At 57.8% G+C, this 25,073-nt stretch overlaps 3 protein-coding genes across 6 annotated transcripts; 1 reads left to right on the plus strand and 2 right to left on the minus strand.

The window, feature by feature from the left end:
- The first annotated feature begins 60 nt into the window (after positions 1-60).
- Positions 61-4,028, plus strand: SGSH (N-sulfoglucosamine sulfohydrolase). 3 transcript variants are annotated; one of them, XM_074889578.1, is made up of 9 exons: positions 69-214; positions 486-646; positions 774-879; positions 1,646-1,796; positions 2,063-2,219; positions 2,518-2,599; positions 2,683-2,886; positions 3,156-3,313; positions 3,407-4,028. In XM_074889578.1, the coding sequence occupies exons 1-9, from the start codon at positions 121-123 to the stop codon at positions 3,713-3,715; spliced, it is 1,422 nt and encodes a 473-aa protein (XP_074745679.1). In that variant the 5' UTR covers positions 69-120; the 3' UTR covers positions 3,716-4,028. The 3 variants fall into 3 exon arrangements, with proteins under 3 accessions (XP_074745680.1, XP_074745679.1, XP_074745678.1); XM_074889579.1 differs by having other exon boundaries at positions 61-214; positions 3,156-4,028; XM_074889577.1 differs by having other exon boundaries at positions 489-646; positions 3,156-4,028.
- A 341-nt stretch (positions 4,029-4,369) lies between these two features.
- GAA (alpha glucosidase) lies at positions 4,370-10,911 on the minus strand. Its single transcript, XM_074889566.1, has 19 exons — positions 10,513-10,911; positions 10,293-10,438; positions 9,794-9,959; positions 9,346-9,442; positions 9,143-9,262; positions 8,872-8,990; positions 8,597-8,728; positions 8,327-8,437; positions 8,046-8,159; positions 7,849-7,933; positions 7,607-7,724; positions 7,109-7,242; positions 6,851-7,002; positions 6,612-6,760; positions 6,377-6,518; positions 6,074-6,172; positions 5,760-5,924; positions 5,194-5,346; positions 4,370-4,837 (listed from the first exon to the last, which is right to left on the minus strand). Exons 1-19 carry the CDS (start codon positions 10,906-10,908, stop codon positions 4,778-4,780), a joined length of 2,658 nt encoding a protein of 885 aa, XP_074745667.1. The 5' UTR covers positions 10,909-10,911; the 3' UTR covers positions 4,370-4,777.
- A 269-nt stretch (positions 10,912-11,180) lies between these two features.
- On the minus strand, positions 11,181-25,073 carry CCDC40 (coiled-coil domain 40 molecular ruler complex subunit). Of its 2 annotated transcripts, XM_074889564.1 has the most exons (20): positions 24,936-25,073; positions 24,500-24,619; positions 23,657-23,788; positions 23,096-23,264; positions 22,396-22,517; positions 21,816-21,899; positions 21,508-21,727; positions 20,518-20,675; positions 19,567-19,689; positions 19,077-19,198; positions 18,080-18,323; positions 17,789-17,971; positions 16,249-16,494; positions 15,261-15,474; positions 14,570-14,739; positions 14,355-14,446; positions 13,678-13,798; positions 12,816-13,004; positions 12,400-12,558; positions 11,181-11,514 (listed from the first exon to the last, which is right to left on the minus strand). In XM_074889564.1, exons 2-20 carry the CDS (start codon positions 24,596-24,598, stop codon positions 11,269-11,271), a joined length of 3,093 nt encoding a protein of 1,030 aa, XP_074745665.1. In that variant the 5' UTR covers positions 24,599-24,619; positions 24,936-25,073; the 3' UTR covers positions 11,181-11,268. The 2 variants fall into 2 exon arrangements, with proteins under 2 accessions (XP_074745665.1, XP_074745666.1); XM_074889565.1 differs by lacking the exon at positions 23,657-23,788.

Consider the following 25,073-nt stretch of genomic DNA (forward strand, 5'->3'; position numbering starts at 1 on the left):
GCCCGGGCCGGATCTGAGCGGCCGGGGCCGCCTCATGTGACCGGGGCAGAGGAGGAGCCGCCGCGTCCCGCCGCTGCCGGTTCCGGTGCCGCTGCCGGTGCCGGTACCGCAGCCGGTGCCATGCGGCCCTGGGCGCTGATGCTGCTGCTGGGCGCGCTCCGGCCCGACGGGGCCCCGGCCCCGGCCCCGACCCGCAACGTGCTGCTCCTCCTGGGTGAGTGCGGCCGCCGGCCCGGCGGAGAACCGGAGCCGGTACCGGGTCCGCTGCCGCCGCCCCCAGCGCGGGGGTGCCCCGTGGGCAGGGGAGGGACGGCCCCGGGGGTCCCCCTGCGTCCCCTCCCCAGCCCAGGGATGCTCCCGGCGTCATTAGTGCCCCCCTGGGCTGTGCCCCCCCCCGCTGGTTAAGGGACGCGCTGGGGGGTCAGGCCCGGCGGTGGGGTTCAGGCCCGGTGCTGGGGGGTCACCCCGCGCCCCTCCCACCGCAGCAGATGACGGTGGCTTCGAGAGCGGCGCCTACAACAACTCGGCCATCCGGACGCCCAACCTGGACGCGCTGGCCCGGCGCAGCGTGATCTTCCAGAACGCCTTCGCCTCCGTCAGCAGCTGCTCCCCGAGCCGGGCCAGCATCCTCACCGGCCTACCCCAGGTGTGGCAGCCCCCCCCGGGGTACGGGGTGTGCTCGGGGGTGACGTGGGACCCGCTCCCGCGGGGTGACGGCCGGACGCGGGGCTGGCAGGCCCGGTCCCAGCCGCGTTGTCTCTCCCCGCCTGCAGCACCAGAGCGGGATGTACGGGCTGCACCAGGACGTGCACCACTTCAACTCCTTCGACGGCGTGCGGAGCCTGCCCCGGCTGCTCAGCCACGCGGGCGTCCGGACAGGTGGGGGAGCCCAGGGCACGGGGCACGGGCCGGGAACCCCCCCTCTGTGCGCTGAACCCCCTCGGGTGACAGCACCTGCCTGCGAGCCGGACAGCCCCGACCGGCCCTGGGCCCCCGCTCTGTGCCGACACCCGGGTCTCGCTCCGCGGCCGCCCACCGGCGCTCCTCTGCCACCCTCATTACACCCCACTTTCACTTCTGAGCCCCATCCTGCTCCTTCCCGGCTCCCAAGTTCCCATAAGGCTTGTGCTTGACTCGGCGGCTCCAGCGCTCGCCCACCCCTGTGGGGCAGCGGGGTCCCCGGGTGGGCCCCGTTTTCTGGCCGGGTGTGGAAGTGCCTCTGCAGCCGGCAGAAGTGATGGGACCTTGTAGAGAGGTTGGTGCTGGTCTCTTCTCCCAGGGAATTAGGGACAGAACAAGCGGGAATGGCTTTAAACTGCAACAGGGGAGGTTCAGACTGGACATGAGGAAAAAATGTTTCCCCGAAAGAGTGGTCAGAGAGTGGAATAGGCTGCCCAGGGAGGGGGTGGAGTCCCCAGCCCTGGGTGTGTTTAAGGGCCGTTTGGATGAGCTGTGGGGGGATGTGGGGTAGGGGAGAACTTTGTAGTTGGGCTGAGGGTTGGACTCGATGATCCCGAGGGGCTTTTCCAACCTGAATGATTCTGTGAGAAGCTGCAGCATCTTCCACACGCAGCAGCGTCTGCCGAGCGCAGCGGACATCCCCCCGCCACTGCTCCTGGCACAGCGCGTGTCCGCCCTCTCACAGGGATCATTGGGAAGAAGCATGTTGGGCCCGAGGCTGTCTACCCCTTCGACTTCGCCTACACAGAGGAGAACAGTTCCGTCTTGCAGGTTGGGAGAAACATCACTCGAATCAAAGCGCTCGTCCGGCAGTTCCTGCAGAGCCAGGATGAGAGGTGAGACCGAGCCCCCCCATCCCTGGGGCCAGCTGCGAGGGGGCACGTGAGGGGGGGGGAACAGGCCTCGCTGAAGACGTGTCTCCATGTCCCAGCTGGTCACAAAGAGGAAGGGACACCTTGTCTCTGGCTCACCCCAGATCCAGAAGCCCAGATTAGGTGGGAGTCGCCACGCTGACCCCAGCTCACCCCTTCACAGCCTGGGGCAGGTCTCGGGGGGCGCAGGCAGCCCTTTGCTGCACCACCTCCACCCTCTCCATCTCCAGGCCTTTCTTCCTCTACGTCGCCTTCCACGACCCGCACCGCTGCGGGCACTCCCAGCCCCAATATGGGGCCTTTTGTGAGAAATTCGGCAACGGAGAGAGCGGCATGGGCTGGATCCCTGACTGGAAGCCACAGCTCTACCACCCGGAGCAAGTGCAGGTGGGGGCCTGTGGGGCTGCGGGGGGCTATATGGTACTGCATGGGGCTATATGGGGCTGCAGGGGGCTATATGGGACTGTGGGAGGCTGTATGGGGCTGTGGGGGACTATATGGGGCTGTGGAGGGCTATATGGGACTTTATGTCACAGCAGCCTCCACCAAAGCCAGGGCAGCCGCGGGCTGGTCCCAGCTGGGTCACCACCACCCGCATTAGGGGCAAGAGCAGGCAAAGGCCACCATGCTGTCCCCGTGACTGTCCCCGTGGTGGCCACATGCCACTTTCCCTTTCTCCCTTTAGGTCCCCCACTTTGTCCCAGACACGCCGGCTGCCCGGGCCGACCTGGCAGCCCAGTACACAACCATCGGGCGCATGGACCAAGGTAGGAGCCAGGCTGGCCACTGGCCAGTGCTGTGGGCCCTCCCGCCTTCCCCCCTGCCCTCAGCTCTCCCCTTGCATCCGCAGGGATCGGGCTGGTCCTGGAGGAGCTGCGGCGTGCCGGCTTCCACAACAGCACCCTGGTGATCTACACCTCCGACAACGGCATCCCCTTCCCCAGCGGCAGGACCAACCTCTACCGCTCGGGCACCGCCGAGCCGCTGCTGATCTCCTCCCCCGAGCACACCGAGCGCTGGGGGCAGCTCAGCCGGGCCTTCGCCAGCCTCCTGGGTAAGAGCCCGCGGCCCCCAGGAGGGCGCAGAGCTGTGTGGGGGGGCCGGGAGCCAGTGCCCACCCTCCCCATGCCGAATCCCTGTCGCGGAGGACGGGCCTGCAGCCCTCGGCCGGCCCCAGGAGGGGAGAGGAGGGAGGATGAAGCAGCAGGGTCCCAGGACCACCCGCAGCCCACGCGGCAGCAGCCCCGGGGACCGTTCTGCCCCTCTCCGGGGTTGTTTCCTCCCACAGGCACTAGCCCCTCTCACCCTTCTCTCCCCCTCCAGATCTGACACCGACCATTCTGGACTGGTTCTCCGTCCCGTACCCTTCCTACAGCATCTTTGGCCGGAGGCGGGTGCAGCTCACCGGGAAGTCTCTCCTGCCGGCGCTGGAGTCGGAGCAGCCCTGGGCCACTGCCTTCAGCAGCCAGAGCCACCACGAGGTGACCATGTTCTACCCCATGCGAGCCGTCCAGCACCGGCACTTCCGCCTCATTCACAACCTCAACTACAAGATGCCCTTCCCCATCGACCAGGACTTCTACGTCTCACCCACCTTCCAAGACCTTCTCAACCGCACCAGGGCCGGGCGACCAACCCACTGGAACAAGACCCTGCACCAGTACTACTACAGGGACCGCTGGGAGCTCTTTGACTACAGCCGTGACCCCGCCGAGAGCCAGAACCTGGCCCCTGACCCCCGCTACGCCGCCGTCTTCCAGCTCCTTCGCACGCAGCTCCTGAAGTGGCAGTGGGACACGGGTGACCCCTGGGTCTGTGCCCCCGACGCCGTCTTGGAGGAGAAGCTGAGCCCCCAGTGCCAGCCGCTGCACAACGAGCTGTGAGCGTCCCCTCTGCCCGGCGTCCCCCCTGCCCTCGGGCACAAGGGGGTCGGAGCAGGGTCCTGGGTGACACCCCGAGGCTCTGCTCCCTGCAGCACAAACACCGCCCGGCCCGGGAGCGCTCAGGGATCCTCCATTCCCGGCCAGAGGAGCCGTAAGGGCCCAGCTGCTCCTCAATAAAGCCTCTGGAGGAGAGATCGAGGTCCCTGCCAGCCCTGCTGCGGGGGGGCAGCTGCTGGCCCTGGGGGGAAGGTGGCCCGGTGGGCACCGGCGAGGCGGGACGGTTTAATTTAACAAAATATACAAAGTGCCCAGAGTCACCGAGGTGCACGGGGGGATGGTGTCTGCTCCCTCCCTGTGCAGCAGAGACTGGACCAGAGCTGCGGCGGGGGGCTGAGGCTGGCAGCCCCCCGAGGGCAGTGGGAGCCAGCGGGACGGATGGGCCGAGGGGCTCTGTGGCACAGACGGGGCTGTGGGAGCAGCTCAGGGTCCCCCGACACTCCAGGAAATGGGGTGAAGCCTGCAAAGGGCGCAGGCATTGGGAGGGCCCCCGGCAGGGATGGAGCCGGGGGGGTCCCAGCCGGGGCGGGGGGCTGAGCCAGGGCTCAGCAGGACATTTCACCAGCAGAGAGGGGCACAGAGACAGCCTGGGGCTGCTCCCAGCAAACAGCAACTTTATTCACAGCACCGCTCCCCTGCCCCCCAGCACAGAGCCCTCCCCCAAAACAGGAGACTCCCTGCAGTCCCTCGACAGGTTACCAGTTCCACATGTTAACAGGTTTGCTGTCTCACAAGGCACTTGGGTCTTTTTTTTCCCCATTTTGGAGGAAATGAGGGTTTCCCCGTCCCCAGGGGCTGTGCAAGCCCCCGCCCCGCCCCCCAGTCCAGCGCACCCATCTCCAATTGACTCCCATTAGCCAGAAGGGAAGGCAAAGCCCAGGAGCCGCCTTGGGGGGGGGGACAAGCAGCAGCAGCAGCTCCGGTTTGACAAAGGAGGGGACGGATTCAGAGCTGGGGGGAGCAGCATTGCCTCTCCCTGCCGAGCGGCGCGGGTCCGGCGCGGGCTCAGGACCAAGTGATCACAAACCGCTCCCACATGGGCAGCGACACCGGGACTCGCAGCACCTGGGGGAGGGAAGGAAGGGTCAGCACGGGGGAACCAGCCGGGACGGAGTGTCAGAGCCAAGGAGGGGTGTCCTGCTCCTCGCAGAGCTCCAGCCCCACCACCATGCTCCCTTCCCATCCTCCCTCTCCACACCCTTGCCCCCTTGCACGGCCTAATCCTGCCCCAGCCCCAGCGCAGCGACCCAGCCCGTGCTGGGCAGCCCTTTGCACTCCTGGGTGCCAACAAAGCGGGTGCTGGGCCATCGCTGGGGCCAAACCCCACCAGCCCCTCGGCTGAGCCCCAGGTCCCTTCCCAGCTGCCAGCCAGCAGCTCCCCCCCCACCCAAAAACCCTCCCAGGGCCAGATGAGCACTCACCTGGGTGTCATTTCGGTAGGAGAAGTCGCCCACGAGGGCACCGTTGGCCAGGACCTGCCGGGGAGGGCTGGTGACACCCAGCACAGTGACGGCCTCCAGCAGGACCCCGTCGAGGTGGGCGCTCGCCCGCAGGAGCTGGCTCAGCACAGCGCCCTGCAGGGACAGGGGACCGTCACCCCCCAGCTCCCGGGGCTCAGCCGCCCCCACGGCTCCTCGACACGCGCTGCCCAGCCGTGGGGCACCGAGCCTGGGGGCCGTGGGTGCTCTGCTGACACCCGAGAGCGGTGAAGCCGTTCATCGGACAGCTGGAGAGCAGTGGGTGCTGTGCAGCACCATGGGTGCAAGAAGAGAGCAACCAGCTCCCCAGCGCAGGCACCCCCCTCCCAAGGGGGCTCCTGGGGGGGCGCAGCCCGCGGGGGACACCCCACCACCACCCCACAGTGCTGCAGTGGCTCAGCCTGGCACTTGGGGCACGACACCCCGCGGTGCTGCCCGTGACCGCGCACATGCTCTGGGGATGCCAGAACCGGGTGCCCCCCGTCAGCAGCACCCCCCCCTCTCCTTACGTGTGTGGCCAGGAAGAGGATCTCGGTGTAGTCGCCCTTCTCAAAGGTCTGCCAGCTCTCCCCATCATCCCAGAACAGCTCTCCCCTGGCGAAGCCGTCCGGTGTCAGCGCCACAACCAAGGCCATCCCCTTCCCGCGGGACTCAGCCGTGCTGAACGCGGGCTCCTGGGGCGCAGGATGGGGCTCAGCTCCGAGCACTGCCACGGCTGCCGTCCCCCCGCCCCGGCCACGCACCACAGGCTCATGGCTTATTCGGCAGCGTCCGCTCTGCCGGTGACCACTGCAGCATCACCGCGGTGCCGGGGGGGGCTCACCTGCAGCGGCAGGATGTGCCCCGCGCGGACGTGGACATTAATGGTGTCCAGGGGAGCAGGCAGGAGGATCCACTGCCCTTTGCTGCGGATGGTGGAGTCCTAAATGCCAACGAATAGAGGAAGGAGTAAGCGCAGGGTGCAGTGCGCCCAGGGGGGTCCCAGCCCCCCTCCAACAGCCACAAGCAAGGCCTGAGTCCCAAGCACAGCCCCGGGGGGCTGGTAGCGGCGGTGGGGCACAGGGACACAGGCAGCAAAGCCCCCGCACAGCCACCCGAGAGCCCCCACAAACAGGGGAGCACCTACCCCCGTGAGGCTGTACCATGTCCCCGCCGGGAAGTAGCCACTGACTTTGGTGATTCCCGGCTGCAGCACGGGGGTGACGAGCAGCCCCCCGCCCCACATCAGCTGGCGGTCCACGGCCCAGGTGTTGGGGTCCTTGGGGAACCTGGGGAAGGAGGGGACAGGCAGCACAGTGCAGGGAGACCCTGCACCCCCCTCCCGCTGAGCCCGGCGGGGACCGGCACCCATCAGCACTCACTCAAGGAAGAGGGGCCGTGCCACCGTCTCCCCGGCGGAGTGGGCCCGGTGGAAGAGGGTGTAGAGGAAGGGCAGGAGGGAGTAGCGGAGGCAGAGGGCCTTCCTCATGGCAGCCTGGGCAGCCGGGCTGAAGGCGTACGGCTCCTGCGGCTGCAGGGGAGAAGCCAACAGGGGATGCTCAGACCGTGCGGGGAGGAACAGTGGGTGCCCCGTCCCCCCAGCCGCCCCCCCGGCGCTCACCCGGGCGCCGTGGTCATTGTGGTTCCTCATGAAGGGGTAGAAGGCGCCCAGCTGGGTCCAGCGCACGCACAGCTCCTCGGACGTGTCGCCCGCGAAGCCACAGATGTCAGCACCCACCAGCGGCACCCCGAAGAGGTTGAAGAGCAGCACCTCTGCGGAGGGGGCACAGAGGGTGTCGGGGAAGCCCCCGGCTGCGGCGGAGGGTGGGCCACAGGGGGGAAGTGGAGCTGGATGCGGCCCCGGCACCCCGCAGCCTACCTGGTATGGAGTAGTAGAGCTGCTCCCAGTTGCTGCCAACGTCCCCAGTCCAGTGCCCCGCGTAGCGCCCGTGCCCAGCAAACGTGGAGCGCGAGATGACAAAGGGGCGCTTGCCCCGGACCCTCAGCAGCGCGCTGCGGGCAGGATGGGGTCTGCTCAGCACCGCCCGGCTGGGGAAGGGGCTCAGCAGCTCCCAGCAGAGCTGGGACACACTGGGGCAGACACCCAGCACCATCCTGCCCACAGGGCAGGTGACATGTGACAGTGCTCAGGGCACGGCCCCCCAGCCCAGGAGCCAGCACGGCCGCACAGCACCAGCTCCAGCCCCCTCCAGTGCCAGGCTGGCAGCAGCAGGCAACGCACCGTGGTACAAACCCAGCCCTCACCCCGCCACCGAATGCCCCCACTGCACTGTGGGGAGGGGTCTCTCCCAGCTCTGCCCCCCCCCCGGGATGTGCATCAGCTCCTCAGGAGCTGCGACACCAGCCCCGGGCTTACTCGTGGGAGGCGACGGCCTGGGTCAGCCCGTAGAGGCTGTGCAGGTTGTAGTGGGAGGACAGGTACTGCTGGCTGGAGGCGCAGATGGTGCCGCCTTGGAGCCGCCCGCCAAACACTCCTGCATGGGAGCAGCGCTGGCCAGGGCGAGCGCGGAGCGCCCCCCCCCGGGACCGGAGCATCCCCGGGAGGAACTTGGGGGTGCAGGGAGCCCCGGGCAGGAGGCTGGGACCCGCTCCCCGTACCTGGCACGTAGGGGGGCTGCTCCAGGCTGTTGTTGGGGCAGCCGTCCTGGGAGCCCTCCACGAAGTTCGATGGCTCGTTCATGTCCTGGGGAGGGAAGGGAAAGGACGAGCTGCCCTCACCGCCGCGCCGGAGCCCAGCAGAAGCACGGGGCAGGGGCCAGGGAGCCGCAGCCGGCGGCTCTGCCGGGGCCACTCACGATCCACATGCCATCGAAGGGCACTTGGTCATGGAAGTCCTTCACCATGTCGTGCCACCACTCGTGAGTCTCTGGGTTGGTGAAGTCTGGGAAGGCTGTCGGACCCGGCCAGACCTGCGGGAGGGAGGCAGCAACCGGCAAAGCCCCACTGTCCCCACCCTACTGCACCCCACAGCCACCCCATTCTCCACCATGGCCATTCCCCGGGTATTTCCCTCCAGCTCTCGGGGCCTCACTCAAGCTCCATCCCCGTGGGGACCTGGGCTGCTCCCCGCACGCACCTTCCCGATCAGGGGCTGCCCCGTGGCGTTTCGGATGAACACCCCTCGCTTCAGTCCCTCGTCGTAGGGCTTGTAGGTGCCGGGAGGCCCCGAGCTGCTGATCCCAGGATCCTGGCGGGGCACAAAACCGGGGCTTCGCTAGCAAGGGCAGGGAACGGCCCCCCCCACCTTCCTCGGGGGAAGTGCCATCACCACCCTCGGGGGCAGATGGAAACCCCGGTGCCAGCCCCCCGGTGCGGGAGCCCTGGCACGGCCGGAGGTGTCACTCACCACGATCATGATGTACCTCAGCCCGCGGCGGTGGAAGTCCTGCACCATCTCCGGGTAATCCTTAAAGCTTTTCTTGTTGAAGGTGAAATCCCTCTTGGCATCTGCGTAATCCAGGTCATTCCACTGCACATCCTGGGGACGGCGGCACCGGTGCTCGGGGAGGAGCAGGGACCCCCACACGCCACCACAGGACCCCCCGCCCCAGGGGGGCACTCCCCAGCAGCCCCCCCGCAGCCGCTTTCAGGCAGAGGCTCCGGGGAGCAGCTGAGACCTACCAGGGGGAAGCGGGCTGCCGTCATGTTGACCACGACCTGCCGGGTGATGTCAGTGGAGGAGTAGCCCCAGCGGCAGAGGTGGAAGCCCAGGCCCCAGTACGGGGGCATGAAGGGGAACCCTGGGAGCCGGGAGGGCGGGTGCTGGCCAGGCGGGTGCAGGGCCAGCCCAGCATCGCGCTCCCCCGCAGCCCCGCTCCGCCACGCCGCTCGCAGCATCCCGGGAAAGTCACCACGGGAGCGCCCGTGCCCCCCGCCCACAGCTCGGTCCTACCGACAACGTCCAGGTACTGCCGCACCACGCTCTTTGGGTCGGGGCCCAGGAAGACGTAGAAGTCGAGGATCCCGCCCGTCGTGCGCCAGGTCAGGGCCGGGCTGGGCTGCAGGAGCACGTCTGGGGAAGCGCAAGCGCCGGAGGAACAAGTTGAGGACGGGGACGGGGGCTGAGCCTGCGCCCGGCACCTCTGTGGGACTCACCCATCGCGTTGCTGTTCAGCAGAAAGACACCATGAGCTGACCCATCGTCCTCCATCCCCAGGTAGAAAGGGTGGGAGCCGTAGAGGTTGACCTGGGGCTGGAGCAGAGCACAGCACGGTGCCAGTGAGGCTCCGCCAGAGTCCCTGGCACAGCACCCACCCACCCGCCTCTCGCCGCTGCCCAGGAGCACCCTCACGAGGTGCAAGCCCAGGGCTGGTGGCCCCAAACACCGCCTGAAGTCGGCAGAGCTCTGCCTCGAGCCAGAGCCCTGGCCCGCGCGGGGCAACGCAGCTTCTGAGCGGCACCGAGCCCTGGGGGGGGACACGGTCGGGGCCGGGGCCCAGAGCTCAGCAGGCGCCTTTCCCCAGCCCCAAATAATGACGTGAAGAGGCGGTGGGGCCGCCCCTGCAGGCGTGAGTGAGCCCTCGCCCTCAGCCCCACTCCGTACCGCGGGTGCCATGTCCCTGTTCCAGAGGGTGACCCTGGTCCACGTCGTGTCGAGGACCAGCGGCGTCAGGTGCTCCCCCAGCCCAGAAATGAAACGGGAGGGCAAGGAGGTGGAGATCTGGAGGAACTGGTCTGCGAAGAAGAGGGGCGCGACGGTGGTGTTCAGCCTGTCGGAGAGAGGGGGGGGCTCCGGCAACCGGCCCCGGCAGCGCCCGGGGAGGAGGGAAGCACCGAGCTGGGAACCGCCAGCCCTGGGGAGGGACGTGGATGCTCGTCCCCACGTGAAACAAAACCCCATTTTGGCCAAGCTCTGGGATTCCCGTGTCCCTTCCCAGCCACCCAACCGCAGCAGGGGCCCAAGCAAAGCCCCGCAGCCACAGACGGCCACGCTGCTGCCGTCCCCCGTGTCCCCCGGCATGTCCCCGTGGGGGCTGGCGTCGGGTCCCGCTGCCAGAGCGAATCCCTCCGGGAGGGGCGGGGAGGCTTTGCCGGGCACTTACAGCACCCGTCCGCCGCGCTGCCGGTAGACGAGGAGGCCGAAGGGGTCCGGGCTGACCCGCACCCCGTAGAGTGTGGAGGCGGCTCGGCCGCTCGCCCGCGGCGTGGCCAGGGGCACCTCGTAGCGCTGCCGGGCCGGGTCCCGCAGCTGCGGGGACACAGACGGGGGGTCGGCCGGGGCCGGGGGGGCCGGAGCCGGGGTCCCGGGGGGCCGGGGCGCACCGTGAAGCGCAGGCGGGTGGGGGTCTCCATGGCCACGTCCAGCCGCAGGTCGCCCACGTCACCCGGCAAGAAGCTGGCGGCGACGCGGCGGAGCCGGGCGGTGAAGCCGGTGGCCGTGGCCGTCAGGTTCTCTGCCCGGTAGCTGCGGTAGCCGCGGGGGAAGAAGCACCAGGGCGGGCCGGGGCCGGGGCCGGGGCCGGGGGGCCCGTAGCAGCAGCCCCGCGCCTCGCAGCCCGCCCGGCCCAGCAGCCGCTCGGGGCCGCAGTCGAAGCGCTCGCCCGGGGGCACCTGGCAGCCGGCGGCCCCGGGGCTGCGAGCCGCGGCGGGGCCCGGCAGCGCCGCCACAGCCATGGCGACAGCGACGGCGACCGCGACCCGCGGCCCCGGGCCCGCCATGGCCCCGCCGTCCCGGGCTCCCAGCAGGCGCGGCGGGCGCGGCCCATGGCACGTCACGGCCCGCGGGGCGGGACCGGCACCGGCACCGGAGCCGCCCCCAACACCCCCCCCCCCGCCCCCGGGTGCTGCCGCCGGCCGGAGCTACGGGAAAAGCGGGGCCCGGGGGGGCCCCTTGGACCCAGAACTGCCCCCAAAGCCGTGCGGCACAGATGAACCCGCCCTCTGCAGCGAGGGCGACATGTAAAAAGAAACAAACAAAAAAAACCTTGTTAACAAACATTATTTTTTTAAATATTTATTTCTTTGCAAAGCCCCCAGAACAAGAACAGGCGGGTCCCCGTTGTTTTGTCCCTGGCCCTGTCAGGCTTCCAGGGAGCCGAGCCGGGATTCCAGGCGCTGCCGGAGCCGCTGGAGCGGCCGCTGGTGCCGGGGATGCTCCTGCTGGGCCCGGCGGGTGATGGCAGCGATGGTCCGGAGCCGGGCCCGCAGCTCCTGCTGCTTGTTCCTCCAGGCCTGTTCGGTGCGGCAGAGGGGAGCGTATTTCCCTTCCTTCAGGGCCTGCAGGTGCTTCTGGCGAGTCTGGTAGGCCACAATCTCCAAGAGGTTCTGGGAAAAGCAGCAAGAGAAACTGCTTTGACAGCAGACTGCACCCAGAAAAGAACTAAGAGCTGGACGTGAGTGAGGTCACAGGTGCTGTAACCATCCTGTTCTGACACGAAAGGGCTTCTCAAGGGCAGGGCTACGAAGTTCCCACTGTACCAGCCAAACCTGCAGAGGTACAGCCCTCAAACCGGAAACATTTAGGTGGGAGAAGACCTTTAAGATGATTGAGGCCAATTGTAAACCCAGCACTGCCCAGCCCACCACCAAACCCTGTCCCTAAGCACCATCTGCACTAAGAGAAAAAGATATTTTAAAATGTTGGATCATGGAATCACAGACTGGTTCAGGTTGGAACGGACCTTAAAGCCCATCCAGTCCTACCTGCTGCCCTGGGCAGGGACACCTTCCACTAGCCCAGGTTGCCCAAAGCCCCATCCAACCTGGCCTTGATGGCACAGAATTCCATAAATCAGAGAACTACCTGCACATATGAGGGCAACCCTTGCCAGGACAGGGTTTCACCAACTTAAAAACATCACAGGAGGTCACTCAAGACCTTGAGCTGCCTCTCAAATTTGTACCATACCTGTGAGTAGCCAGCTAGCGCTCACGGAGGATGGCTGGTACTAGATATTTTCCAGACACAAACAATGTCCTTCAGGCTGGTGCTTCCACGTGAATGCTGCCTCACTAAGGGTGCAACTGCAGCATCAATTCAGGACTGCTACGAGCCCTCAAACCATGCTCAGTTACCTTAAAGTGTGGCTAAAATGACACGCCAACACGCCCGGTTCGGGATGGCAGCGAGACAGAGCTGGGGCGGGAGCTGGGAGAGGCGAGCAGCAGGTTGTGTGTGGCTCACTGCTGCAGGGAAGCGGCGATGCTCACCCATTGCTTCTCGTCCCGAAGACGTTCTGCGTCCGAATCGAGGCCGTGGCACTCAGCCTGCAGCCTGAGCAGCTCCTGCTGCTTTTCCGAGAAGGCAGCACTCAGGGACACTTGGGTGCTCTCCAGCTCCAGGAGGGTTTTGTTGCAGCCTTGAGTGTTCTAGAAAACAGAAGAGAAGGAAACTGGCAGATGCTGGTTCTTCAGTTCAGCTGCACTCCCAGCCATCTTCCCAGAACTCTGGGGGTTTTTTGTTGTGTTTGTTATTTTTTTTTAATGCGTTTCCAAAGCCTGTGCAGCGCTGTCCCTGTGTGGGTGCAGGGTCTGGGTGCCGACACCCCAGGGTCTGCGCTAAGGGCACATGGGTGCTCACTACCAGGCAAACACAGAGCCCCTGCAGCGCTGCTTCTCTCGCTCACCTTCTGGGTTTCGCTGATCTTCTTTCTCAGCTCCTCTTTCCCGCGGTGAAAGTCCCTCTTGGTGATCCGTGTCTTATCTGTTTTGTTCTGACCCTCCCCACGAACTGCTATCGCCTCTCTACGAGAAACAGATGCCTCCATATCACGAATCATCTTCTCCTGCTGCTTCATCAGCTGGCCATAGCGGACCTGCCATTTGCCGAGATACAAAACAGGCTGAAAATAATTAATGTTTACGAACAGCACCTAACTGAAGTCATCTGTGTGGCACATCCCACCAACATAAACCAGATATACGTGACACATGAGTGTTGGCAAGCCAAATTTGCTCTAAATCGAAACCTGGTTTGCCCTGTGTGGATCTGGAAGGCAGAGGGCTGGATTATCGACTTGTCTAAAGTATTCTTCAAAATGTTTCACTGGAACTCATTAGCAATAGCAAAAGCAGAAGAGCAGAAGCATCCCGAGAATGAAAGGGAAGAGCTGCTTTGCCAGAAGATAGAAGACTTCCCTAACCAGTGATTAAGATGATGCAAGATTTAATAATCGTTTCTTTGCTTATAAATTGGGGTCACAGAAGAAGGTGGCAGACATGTCGCATTTCAAATCGATTTCTGAGGTGTATCCAGTTCCTGGGGCAGCCTGTTACGTGGCACGCGCAAGGGAGGCACGAAGCACACCCAGGCTGGATGGATTTAATTCAATCCAGCTGCAGGGTGGTAAGATTTCCAGTACTGCTATAGCCGTGAAGATGCTGCCTCTCCAGCCTGTTTCTCATCTCCTGCCTTATGTTTCAGCAGCTCCAAAGCTGAACACGCTGTGTGCAGCTTCCCCTTGGTGCTTCTCTTTGGCAGTGGCTCACCTGCATCCTATGAATCTCTGTTCTCATGGCTTGGACTTCGCCTCGTCCTGTCTCAGAATCCACGGCTGCACGCATCTCTCTTGCCAGCTGGATCTTCTTCTCCCACAGCATGATTTGATGCCTGACAGAAAGGGAAAGCAGAGCATCAGTGGCAGCGCGCTCCCGAGATCGATTCTGAGCGCAGAGCTGCAACCCAGGAGCTGCGTACGGGACATCAAAGGGCAGCAACAGAGCAGCGTGAAATCACAGAATCACAGAATCAGACGGGAAGCACTGCAAGTTAGAAAGTGGCATGGGGACTGTAAAAACAAGCCTGCCCAGCCTGACACAGGCTGGCAGAGCCCGATGAGCTGCCCAGTGCAGCACACTCGCTCTGGGTTACCATCAGAGGAGGTGGCATGTGGAGTCTTCCCCCAGGGATCTTTGCAACATCCAGCACAAGCAAGCTGGAATTGTTAAAGCCAACATCCTCTCAGCTATTGCTGGTTCAAGGCAGCTAAAGCACCTTTCAGTTTCTGTGTTCCAAAAATTCGTTCAATGCCTTTTACCTTCTCTAAGGACAGAAGCACTTTTGCTGCTGCTGGTTCAGTTTGATGACTGGAGAAGAAAGGTAACAGGGACACAGGTACAAAAGTTCAAAGACTGTGGCACAAAGCAAGAATCTCTCTGGTACCTACTCTGCTTCCAGCAGGCTGTTCAGGAGTCTGTCCTTCTCCTCACTCAACTGACTGTGCCTCTCCTGCATCTCAACTGATTCTTTTTCTGCTGCCTAGATTTGGGAAGCATGAACCAATACAACATTGTCAGACTGAGAAAGATTTCCAGGATCACCGTTTGCCTCCGATCTGCACAGGAGGTTGAGACCTGGAAACAAGACGTCAAGCCTCTGTACCTTGAGGGAGCGCACAAACTCATTCTCTGTGATCATGTTGCTGTGCCGCAGCTCCTCGCAGCTGCTGTTGTTCTTGTTGATCAACACATTCAACTTTATCAAGTCATTTGACATGTTCTTCATGTGATGTTCGATGTCTTTCTGTTCTTTTGTTTCCTGCTGAATTTTATCTACAGGCAAATAGAAAAAAAGTCTTAAAATTCCCATGAGCACTGGATTGAATACAGGCAAGGTGTGACAAACTGTAGAGCAACCTGCATCCCTCACACCCAGTCAGAACATTTTTCCACAAGTCCAGAACTCAAATAAGGTTTAGAAGGAGATTACTGTGGAAGAGAGTTGGTTTTGGCCAAGGAAAGTGCTATCATTGGTGGGGAATTTACCTACCAACTGCTCACAAACTTTATTTAAGAAGTGTAACACATGACATGGTCACTTAGGGTTCGACTGTGTCGGTCAGGACAGCAGGATCAACACTTCCAGGAAATAACGAGGTGCAGAACAGCAGCAGGTGCCTGGCTCTCAGCCCCAGGGTGCAGCACTGGGGCCATTCGGTTACTGCTCACACATCCCCAGGGGCAGCGAGCGCAGCCCTCGGGGAAGGTTTAGCATCACCTGCCTGTAAGCCCTCGCTCCCTTTTCCCTCCATTCACAGATGAACATTTTAAGAAAGCGTTAGGAAATGACTTACTTTCAGTGCGCACTTTCTTCTGCTGCATCACTGTGATCTGTTTCTTTAACATATCCAGGGAGGCTCTTTGTTCCTCCCGTTCGTGCGTTAGCTTGACCAGCTCTTTCTGCTGATTGAGCCAGTACGTCTGCAGTGTCATCACCTCAGAATTACATTCTTCTATCTCCTTGGTCAACTTGTTGATCTCAATTTCCAGGGGTCCCAATTCTTGCCCCTGTACAAGGGCAAGGTGTGGGATAAATCAGGCAGAAGCTGCTGGAGCACTTGTTTACAGCATCATTGCAGGTGGCCAGTCCCACTGCCGAGACACCCACTGAATACCGCAGCTGTGCCGTGACTTTGTCAGTCAGTTACTTTCTGCCTCCATTTCCCAGGAGTTGGATGGGCCTAATCCCCCCTGACCTCACAGGAATAAACATAACAGAAGCCCGAAAGGTTCTCAGACTCTGTGCCCAAAGGGCCTCCTAAGCTCTTACAACAGGTACAGCCGACAGGGAGGGATGCCAAGCGCGTGCCACAGCGAGTGCTCCTCCTCGTGTCCGTAACGGCCCGAGGGCTCGCGGCGTGAGGGACGGGGCTGGGTGGCACCTGAAGGGCCCAACCACCCCGTGACTGCAATGGCTCTGCCTGCTCCATTCTCCCCTCGACAATCTTTGCAGATTTTATAATGAGATCCTATTTACTCCCTGAGTACTGATGTCACTCAACATTTTCACTGGGTGCAGACAACTCCCTGCAGAAATCTGTGCTGGGCACACCCTCATTTCACAATTCCCTAATGCCAGCTCCTCTTTCCAGCTCTTCTTCCCACGGATTAAGAACTGTTTGACAAACGTAAACAATTACACTAACTAGTGCAGCTTTTAAATCATAGTACTGATGCCTGCAAGTTTTAACTATCCAACCCTTATGCAGTTACATTCATCAAGGACATCTGTGGTCACAAAGAATAAAATCAAATTTGGGATTGAAATGTAAATGCACATACCCCCTGCTGAGAAAGAATCGTCTCCAACCTCTTGTTGTACTGGCTGATGACCCGCCGCTTGCTCTCAGTCAGGAGACTGCACTTTGCAATCTCACTTTCGCTGTGGCTGATCAGATCACGGACATTTTTGATTTCCTTGTCCAGCTCACAAAGTGTTTTTTGGAGGATTGTCAGCCTGCAGCTGGTATGAGCTGCATTCAGAATAACCTGGGCCGTATCATTCTCAGCCTTGGAAAAATGCAGCTCCTAGGGTTATCAACAGACAGAAAGCAAATCACTGTCACCAACAGCAACTCACTGATTTGTAATGCCCACTAATCAAAGCACAGGAGCCGGGGGATTCAGATCTTCCTCCCAGGTCTGTACTACAAGCCATGAGCAAGCTACTTCCCCTCTCCGTACTGTTGTTTCTCCACCTCTTGGCAGCAGACAGCAATATTTACCTCTGCCATAAGGCTGTTGAGAAACATTAAGGAGCCTGAATGTCCCCAAACCCTTTCAGAGACCACACTCCTCACTTGTGCAGTGACCTTCCTGCCCGGAGGTCTCTAGTTGTCTGGCTGACAGTAGTAGGACATTACTACATGGCTCCACCACACCTGGCAAACGCAGCCCTTGCCCAACAACCACCCCACCACCCAGAGCGCGCGGCCCTGCCTGTTGTTCGGGAGCAGCACGAATGCAGGCAGGTGCCTTCCGGGAGCCCGTCTGCTGGCTGCCCACAGCCCGCCCCGCCCCGCAGGAGGTCACCCTGAGCTCCCTCCGAGGCCGTGGTCTCCACGCTGTAGTTGCCTGTGCAACACAGATGCTAACGGGAGCCAGCGCGGAGTATCCACTTGTTTGTGTGCCTGTGGGAAAGGGGCTGGAGGGGCCTTTCTCACAACAAAAGCCAACCCTGGCAGCCTTCCAGTTACTTAAGATGTGCCCTTGATTTAAAAAAGCCAGGGGCAGGCTGAAGTAACCCGTGGAAATAGAGAGGTGTGCACGCGTGGAGTTAGTGCCAGCCCACACAACTCGGTGTGACAAAGACTACGCTGAATCTTCTAGTTTCTCTATCTGTACCAGTTATACACTCCCAAAAGAGCAACTTATCCTGCCATGAAGAGCTGCGGGTCTGGTTTGAGTGTTCCTCGGACTGTAATCCTTTCTTAGAAACTGAGAGACTACCTGTATCTCATTCCATCATGCACTATTGAGAGTTAATGTAGAGTATAGAAGTACCACATATCCACTATCTTCCTGCCATATGTGAGAACTTGAACCACTTTACAGTAAATACTTCCAGGATTCATCATTGTCCCCCATTTTTTAAGTACAGAAAGAATAGTTTGTTATGTGTCAGGACTTTTTGGCCATGCTCTTGCCTACACCAGAATCCTGCAATAAGATCACTGGAAGAACTAAATTGAAGTTGCAAACCCAGCAGAGCTTCAATTACAGACCTGAAAACCAGAACGAAGACACTGACAAAACACCCTTGAGAAACACTGCTCGAGGCGGTTTCCTTCCCCTGCCCTCCCAAATGGAGAAGATACCATACCAGATCTGTTTTTCTCCTACGGAGTCTTGCAGCCAGCTGTGAGAAGTGCTTTGTGGCTTTGCTGGACACCATCTGGTCCTGAACCTTTGCCATGATTTCATTCTCCAACTGTGCGTTGGCATCCATTCCTTTCTCTATACCCTTACTGATGGACAGCAACTCATTCAGATGAGCAGCTTGATCCTAAAAGGTAGGGAAGAGAGAGACAGGATCACTACAGCTGTTAGGAGAAGGGAATTACATGCCCATGTACAATTCAGAAGGGTTCATCTTCCATGTGACTCTTCTCACCATCTTGGTCCTGCTGAGGGCCTGCTCCGTCTCATGGAGAACACGAGCGTAGGTGCCAGATTCAGCCTTCAAGGCCTCCTGCTGCGAAAGGCACTGGGCAAGCAGTTTCTTTGTAGTGTTGGCATCGTTCTCAGAACGGCTCAGGACGGTGACAAGCAACTCATTCTTCTCCTCCTCCTTCCTGATCGACTTTCTACAGCCATGGATGTCCATTTCTAGGGACTTGAGGTCATGTCTGTACTTGCTGGAGAGGCAAAGAGGATGGAAATTCATCACAGGGATTGATTCATGTGCTGAACGGTCAGCTAGGTCAGCTACAAATTCCTCTTTTCAAACGGGCTATTGCAGCAACAACTGCCCAGGAAGGAAGATCTTTATAAAGCCTGGTCTGCTGTGACAGCGCAGAGTCATCAGAAGATGGATGGAGGCATTAACATTTAAAAGGAAATGTATGTAGGAAAAGTAATTCCTTCTTTCAGTCCCGTCCCCACCCCCCCATTCTTACCAGGATGCCACCATATAAAAGCATGTTGTTTGTTCTCAGGGAATCAGTCAAGCTTCAAGACTCCAGACCAAATAAACACTTCCTTTGGCAACAATAGGAAGGTTTTCCTGAAGATTCCTAAAGGCATCACAAAACCCTAACTGAAAGGGATAGGTAAATCCTTCCTGATGTCTGGCTCTTTGGATTGAGAGATGCTGCAAAGGTGAAGGAACTCTTTTAAAGGAATAAAGTAGGAATAGAAAAACTCTAAGCAGCTTTAAAAACCCCACACGTTTCAAGGGAGAGCTGTGTTTTGGATAAAGAAAATAGTAACAAAGGACTGTGCTTCTTATCCTCTAACCTTATTATGTGCTGTAGAGCAGCAAACTTGTTCTGCCCGACATATCCTGCACATACAGTAATAAACTCAACAGAAGACATACTGCCCCTTTTAGAATCCTTCCTGTCCAAATTATCTGAGGTCTCTCCTGGGACTGTTTTCAGACACCGTACCTCAGCAGTTCTTGTGCAGCAATATAGGCCTCATCTCTTTGCTTCATTCCAGCCAAGCTGCTATTCCAGTGGTTCATCAATCGCTTCTTCTCCATGTTAATAGCCTGCACCTCCGTACAAGCCTAGGGAAGAGAGAGCTGGTGGACAGCGTGAAGCTAGACTGTGCTGAAAACACAAATTCAGGTTACAATGCAGGGCATTTTATGAACACGTTCAACTAACATGTGTCCAGTTTATTGCCACACTAGACCACAGAACATAGGTTTGCAAGAAAAGAAAATGCTGAGAAGTGAGGGGGAGGAAGTGATTTACAGGCTATTCTTAAGGACAAAGGAAAAAAAAAAAAAAAAACCAGAAGTCTTCATTCCTCCAAACAGGAATGAACCATACAGCTCTGGCCTAGACTGTGCATACCACGTGAGCAGGAGCAAAAGGGGTCAGTCCTTCCAGAGGGAAATATTAACCAGAGGCGAAAAAGGCACCCTCCTACCTCATTTACTGCTTGCCGAGTTACTTTTGTGTCCTCTGCCTGGGCCACAAACTGGGCTTCAAACAGAGCAATTTGTTCTTGTAGTTCGTGGGCTTTTCTTGTTAAGCGGTCTAGTAAAAGATCCTAAAGAGTCAGAGCCAAACAGTTCAGGATGAATAATACAATCTCAGTCTTAACCAACTATATTCTACAAGAATAACATAAACTAGAAAAGGAATTAAATTGGCAACTGGGTTAGAGTTGATTCCTGCTGAAACTTTTCCGTTCATATACAAATGATTCACAAATGCAGCAGGGACAACGTTCAAGAGAGTGAGACCCCCTCCGCTAATTTTTTATTATCCCTTTTGCAGCAGTAAATTGATACTTCGGATCTGAAGCAGCACTCACGCCTGTCAGCACGGATTATATTGTGCCACCTCTCCAGCAGCTGGGAATCTTAGTAATTTATGTTTTAAAATCCTTTGTTAAAAAACATCCAAATCCATTTGGTTTCAACCGTTTGCATGCAATTCTGCACTAATAATCCTCAATCCGTGTCCTGCTGCCAGCAGAAGGCAGCAGAGGGAGCTCCAGCACACCAGCCCGCTCGGTCCCTTTGCAAAGTTGGCTTTTCATTGTGAAACTCATTGTGACTCAGAACAATTCTCCAGATTTGAACATATGATTCTTCTTCGCCAAATATCTTTCTGCCCCCACACCCCTTTGCTTGAGTGAAGAGTGATTTACTATTGTAAGGCTTGTCAAAAACCTCTGGGCAGTACATGCCCCTATCTTGGTGGTGGGGATTCTTTGCGTTTTGAGAAAAGCCTGTGGGGTTTTTTTTCAATTATTTGACCCATCTTCCACGATTCAGTCACTGTAGCCCTCCTTCTGACAAGGCAGCACGTCTGCCAAGACTCACCACTAACTGACATTATTTATTTTAAAGAAGAGAGTTTTACTTGATACCTGTTTTTTCTTTTCCACCTCAGCCTGGACCTTCTCTGCCTCAGCCTTCTTTGTCGACTGTTTCATTAGTAAAATATTATGATGCATATCCTCGTCCATATTCTGCATGTAGAAGAGATGCAAGGCCAGGTTTTCAGCCTGGGTCTGCATTGCAGAAACTGGGGAGGCAGGAGGAAAAATATTTACAGAAAAGTACGTTTGTAGGACACATTTTAAACAGAGATAAAAGGGACAGAAATACAGAAGCACCCAAAGCAAAAACCGCACACGTACCCGCTAAATCAGCCCTCCCTGAAATAAGAATTTACATCAGCTTTGGCGTGTAGCTCCACAAGCAAAGCTAAAAATCTTGGTAAGCAATTCCTTGATTCTCAGCACACAGAATCCCAGGAAATCAAAGAAGGGGCCTCAGGAGGCTGCGAATCCACTTCTCTGTCCCAAAACAGACCTGCCTCTTTCTCAGTCTGTTGAATGCTTCTCAATTTTTTCAGGGACCTGCAAACACTTTCTAGGCAATTGATTTTAATGCTCAGCTATCCTTGCCATTGCAATTGTTTTACTGTTTCCTATCCCAATGCTTGCAACACAACAGGAATTAGTCAGGTCCATGTCTTTGGCCGGAATGGGCACTGCTCTCATACTCCTGGATGCCCCTAATGACCCACAGCCTTTGCTGTCTCGTCACACCCTTACAGAGACGCAGGGAAACGTAACAGTGATGGGAATTTTCCTTCTTCTAAGTCACACAACAGCCTACCTGCCAGGAACAGTTTTAGTCCTAAAGACCTTCTTAGAAGTACAATGTAGCAATATGGTCTTAGAAACAATAGAAATTATATGGCAACCAGGAATACCAGTGAATTTTTTCCACAAGTGCATTATTCCTGATTAATTTTACTGTATTTTCAATCTAGTGCTTGACTTACATTCAAATTAACTTCTCCACATAGTACTAGAATTAGGAAATACGGCCAGGACTGCCTCAGTCACCTTTCTTGCGTTCATCATCCGTGTTGTGACACATTTTCTTGTAAGTCAGCCTGAGGCCCTCCAGTTCCTCTTCCAGCTGCCGACGCGCTGCGGCCGCCTGAGAGCGGCGCTCATGGCTCTTCTCCAGCTCCATCTGCAGACGCGCCAGCTGCTGCTGCGCCCCGTAAAGAATCACCCCAAGCTCTTCTCTTTGCACTCTGCCCTTCCTTGTCGCCATCCTCTGCAAACACAAGAGGAAATCGGCTCTCTCACTTCAGCTTGGACAGGGATGGGCTGCTGGGGGAAGGCACGGAAGGAACACCATCTACCAGTTCCTGAAGTTCTAGGTTCACTTTTTCCATCTGCTTGGTAAGGAAGTTCTTCAGGGCAGCCTGGAATCTTCTCATCAGAGGCTGTAAAGAAGTATGACATTGATAAACTTTAACATACTTGTGTAAATAAATAATGAAGAAACCTTACTGCTACTCCCACTGTTAAATAAAACATCTTATTTTCTGCCATAGACACATTCTTATTTTAGCTAAACTCACTGTAGCAAGCAACAGCCATTATATAACGGGTGTTTGTTGACATCAGGAAGTGACTACTGAGAATATTTGAAAGTCAGAAACATCTCAGAAGAGCTACATCTGAGCACCCATCTACTGACTCTCGTGGTAAGTACGTCTCTTTCAGGAGTGCTGAAGAGTATCAGATTCACCCACCGCATTGCTCACTTCTGCAGCTTCGGGGTTAATATTGAGGGAGCAGACACATTCAGGAGTTAGTACTTTTGCAAAAGCCATTTTTAAACAACTAAGCCACCGCTTACAATTTGCCTCACACATTTTATACAAATAAAAATATCAAGTCTGCAGAGAAGAATGGCAAGATTTGAGGGCTTCTCACATGTTCTGGATCCAAGACAATCAGTTCTGTTTCTTCACTTCTGCTTATTTCCTGTTCCTCAGCTCCATGCTGCTGCCATTCCTCCTCACTAGTAAGCTGACCAAATTGCTCAAAGGCAGACTCTGAATAGAGAGAAATGCGTTCTCAATGTTACCTGGACCCCAAAAAAAGATAAAGGCTTCGATTTCCTAATGTTATGCCTCCAGCTGGATTAACAATGAACAGAAAGGGAGAAAAATAGAAACTGTGCTTGTGCAGCCTGGAGAAGAGAAGGCTCCAGGGAGACCTTAGAGCGGCCTCCCAGGACTGAAAGGGGCTACAGGAAAGGGGGGAGGGACTCTTGATCGGGGCGGGGGGGGGGGGGGGAATAGGACGAGGGGGAACAGGTTTAAACTGACAGAGGGGAGATTTAGATGAGATCTAAGGGAGAAATTGTTTCCTTAGAACAATTGGGGAAGTGGGCGGGGAGGCCCTGGCACAGGTTGCCCAGAGAAGCTGTGGCTGCCCCTTCCCTGGAAGGGTTCAAGTCCAGGTTGGACGGGGCTTTGGGCAACCTGGGCTAGTGGAAGGTGTCCCTGCCCAGGGCAGGGGTGTGGCACTGGATGGGCTTTAAGGTCCCTCCCAACCCAAATCAGTCTGTGATTCTGTGACTGACAGATGGTATCGAGTTGTGTACTGTTAATAAGGAGCTGAATGATACCTGACTCTGCGCAGCTGCTCAACTCCACTGATGCTGCAGATGCCCGTGGAGGAGCTCCTGGGGGAAGGGAGGGGATTCCTCTGTCTGTTAGTGGCTGCTCCATGTCACCCAGTTCAGGAGGACAACTGTCTAATTCCACTTTGTCCAAGAAAGTTTCAGGAGATTTTTCCTGAAACGTAAAATCCATCACCTGAAACAGCTTTTCAACCTAACTCGATTTGCCCCTAAAAATATGCTTGTTTTTGTCATCATGAGACACAAACAATGCAGACAAAGAATCAACAAGGCCTTGTTCTAAAATCAGTGCACAGATATACTGGCAAAGCTGCGTCACTCCTGATTAAAAGAAACAACTTTACACACATACAGCACAGCAAAGGAACCTCTCCTGTTTTGTCAGAGCTTTTGCATACTTCGTGCTTGACCAATGAGCTTCTCTCTGTTCCGATTCTGATCGGGTTTGTGTTTGCAGCAATAAAACTGCACCAAGAGAATGTAACGTTACAAATACTGGTCACACGTTCTGTGAATAAGATTATAAATATTATTGCAGTGTCTCACTTCTGCAGAACCAACAGACAGCTCTGTAGCTCCGTAGCCGTCTCTTTCTGCTGGGGGAAACGTCTCTTTTTGGTCCTCCAGAGGAACAGACTCTTCCTCCTCATTGCCGTTCCCGTTCTCTGCCTCTACCGCCTAGCACACAACACAGGGAGACAGCAGAACAGCAGCATTACAACGGGGTGTGGACTTTGTTCAATGTTAATGCTACGGTATTATAACAACTGCTTTTTGTCACAGGGCCCAGAAGATTAATTTAGAAGTTTAACCTCATTCACAAAAACGGTCACCCAGCTAGCATGAAGAGAGTAAAGATCCTGACAAAAATTCTACACACCACTTATAATTTCCCATGTGTTTCTAGCTCACATCTATTTTTTTAAAAAAATGCCCTTAGGGATTTATTAAAGGAAGTCTTCCAGCTTGCACTACCTATGGTCAAATTGTTCTCTTCTTTCTTTTTAAAGAGACACTGTTTTATCCCATATCAGCATTTGCCAAATTCAAGTATTGTGTAGTACCAACAGAAGAAAACTTATCACCAACAAATCTCAAAAAAAGCCCAAGTATGTGCATCTGTGAAATGTGGATAACTTCCTTTTTAAAGTATCTACAGCAGAAATGTGTTATCTAAGAACTGAGAGAGAAACACATACTTCAAGATGCTGCTGACACACAGGACTAACTAAATTTACTTTTTAGTAGCTTTTTTTTACATGCAGGGCAAGACTGCAATAACTGCTCGCTCTGTTTTACTTCTTCCAATTGAAACCGCTCCCATGAAGACGTCGCTCTGTAAGGAAGGGTGGGAACACGCTGCCCTGTGAACATATCAAAGGAAATCACCTCCACAGCAAGATGCGATGGAACTCTGATTGCATCCTGCTCACCGGAGCCGAATTCCATCCCAGATCCCTCTGCTGGGGCACCGGGGGCCTCCTCCATGGTGCTGGGGCTGGCCTGTGCCTGCAACCGGAGCGTCCCGCAGGACAGAGAGTGAGCACCAGCCCAGTGCCCGGCTCGCCGGCGCCCGCCTTCTGCCCGCCGCCCCTCCGCCGCGGGGCTGGGCACGGAAACACACGGGACCGGGGAGATCGGGCCGGGCCTGGGAGGCGGCGGCCAGGCCGCGGGGCCGGGCAGGGTGGGCCAGGCCGCGGTACGAGGCCGCGGGGCCGAGCAGAGGGGGCCTGGCCCCCAGGCCGGGGGGTGCCAGGCCAGGAGGGCCCGGCCGGGGGGTGCCGGGCCGCGGTAGAGCCCCGGCCGGGCCCGTCCCCGCACTCACCGGCCACCGGCGGCACCATCTTCCCGTTGCCAGGCGACGCGTCAACAGCGGGTCACGTGATCGCTGCGGGCCGCACCACCTCAGCCCGCGGGGGGGGGCTCGGGCCGCACCACCTCAGCCCGTGAGGGAGGGGAGGGG

Source organism: Strix uralensis, chromosome 19, assembly GCF_047716275.1.
Source record: "Strix uralensis isolate ZFMK-TIS-50842 chromosome 19, bStrUra1, whole genome shotgun sequence".
NCBI classification, from domain to species: Eukaryota; Metazoa; Chordata; class Aves; order Strigiformes; family Strigidae; genus Strix; species Strix uralensis.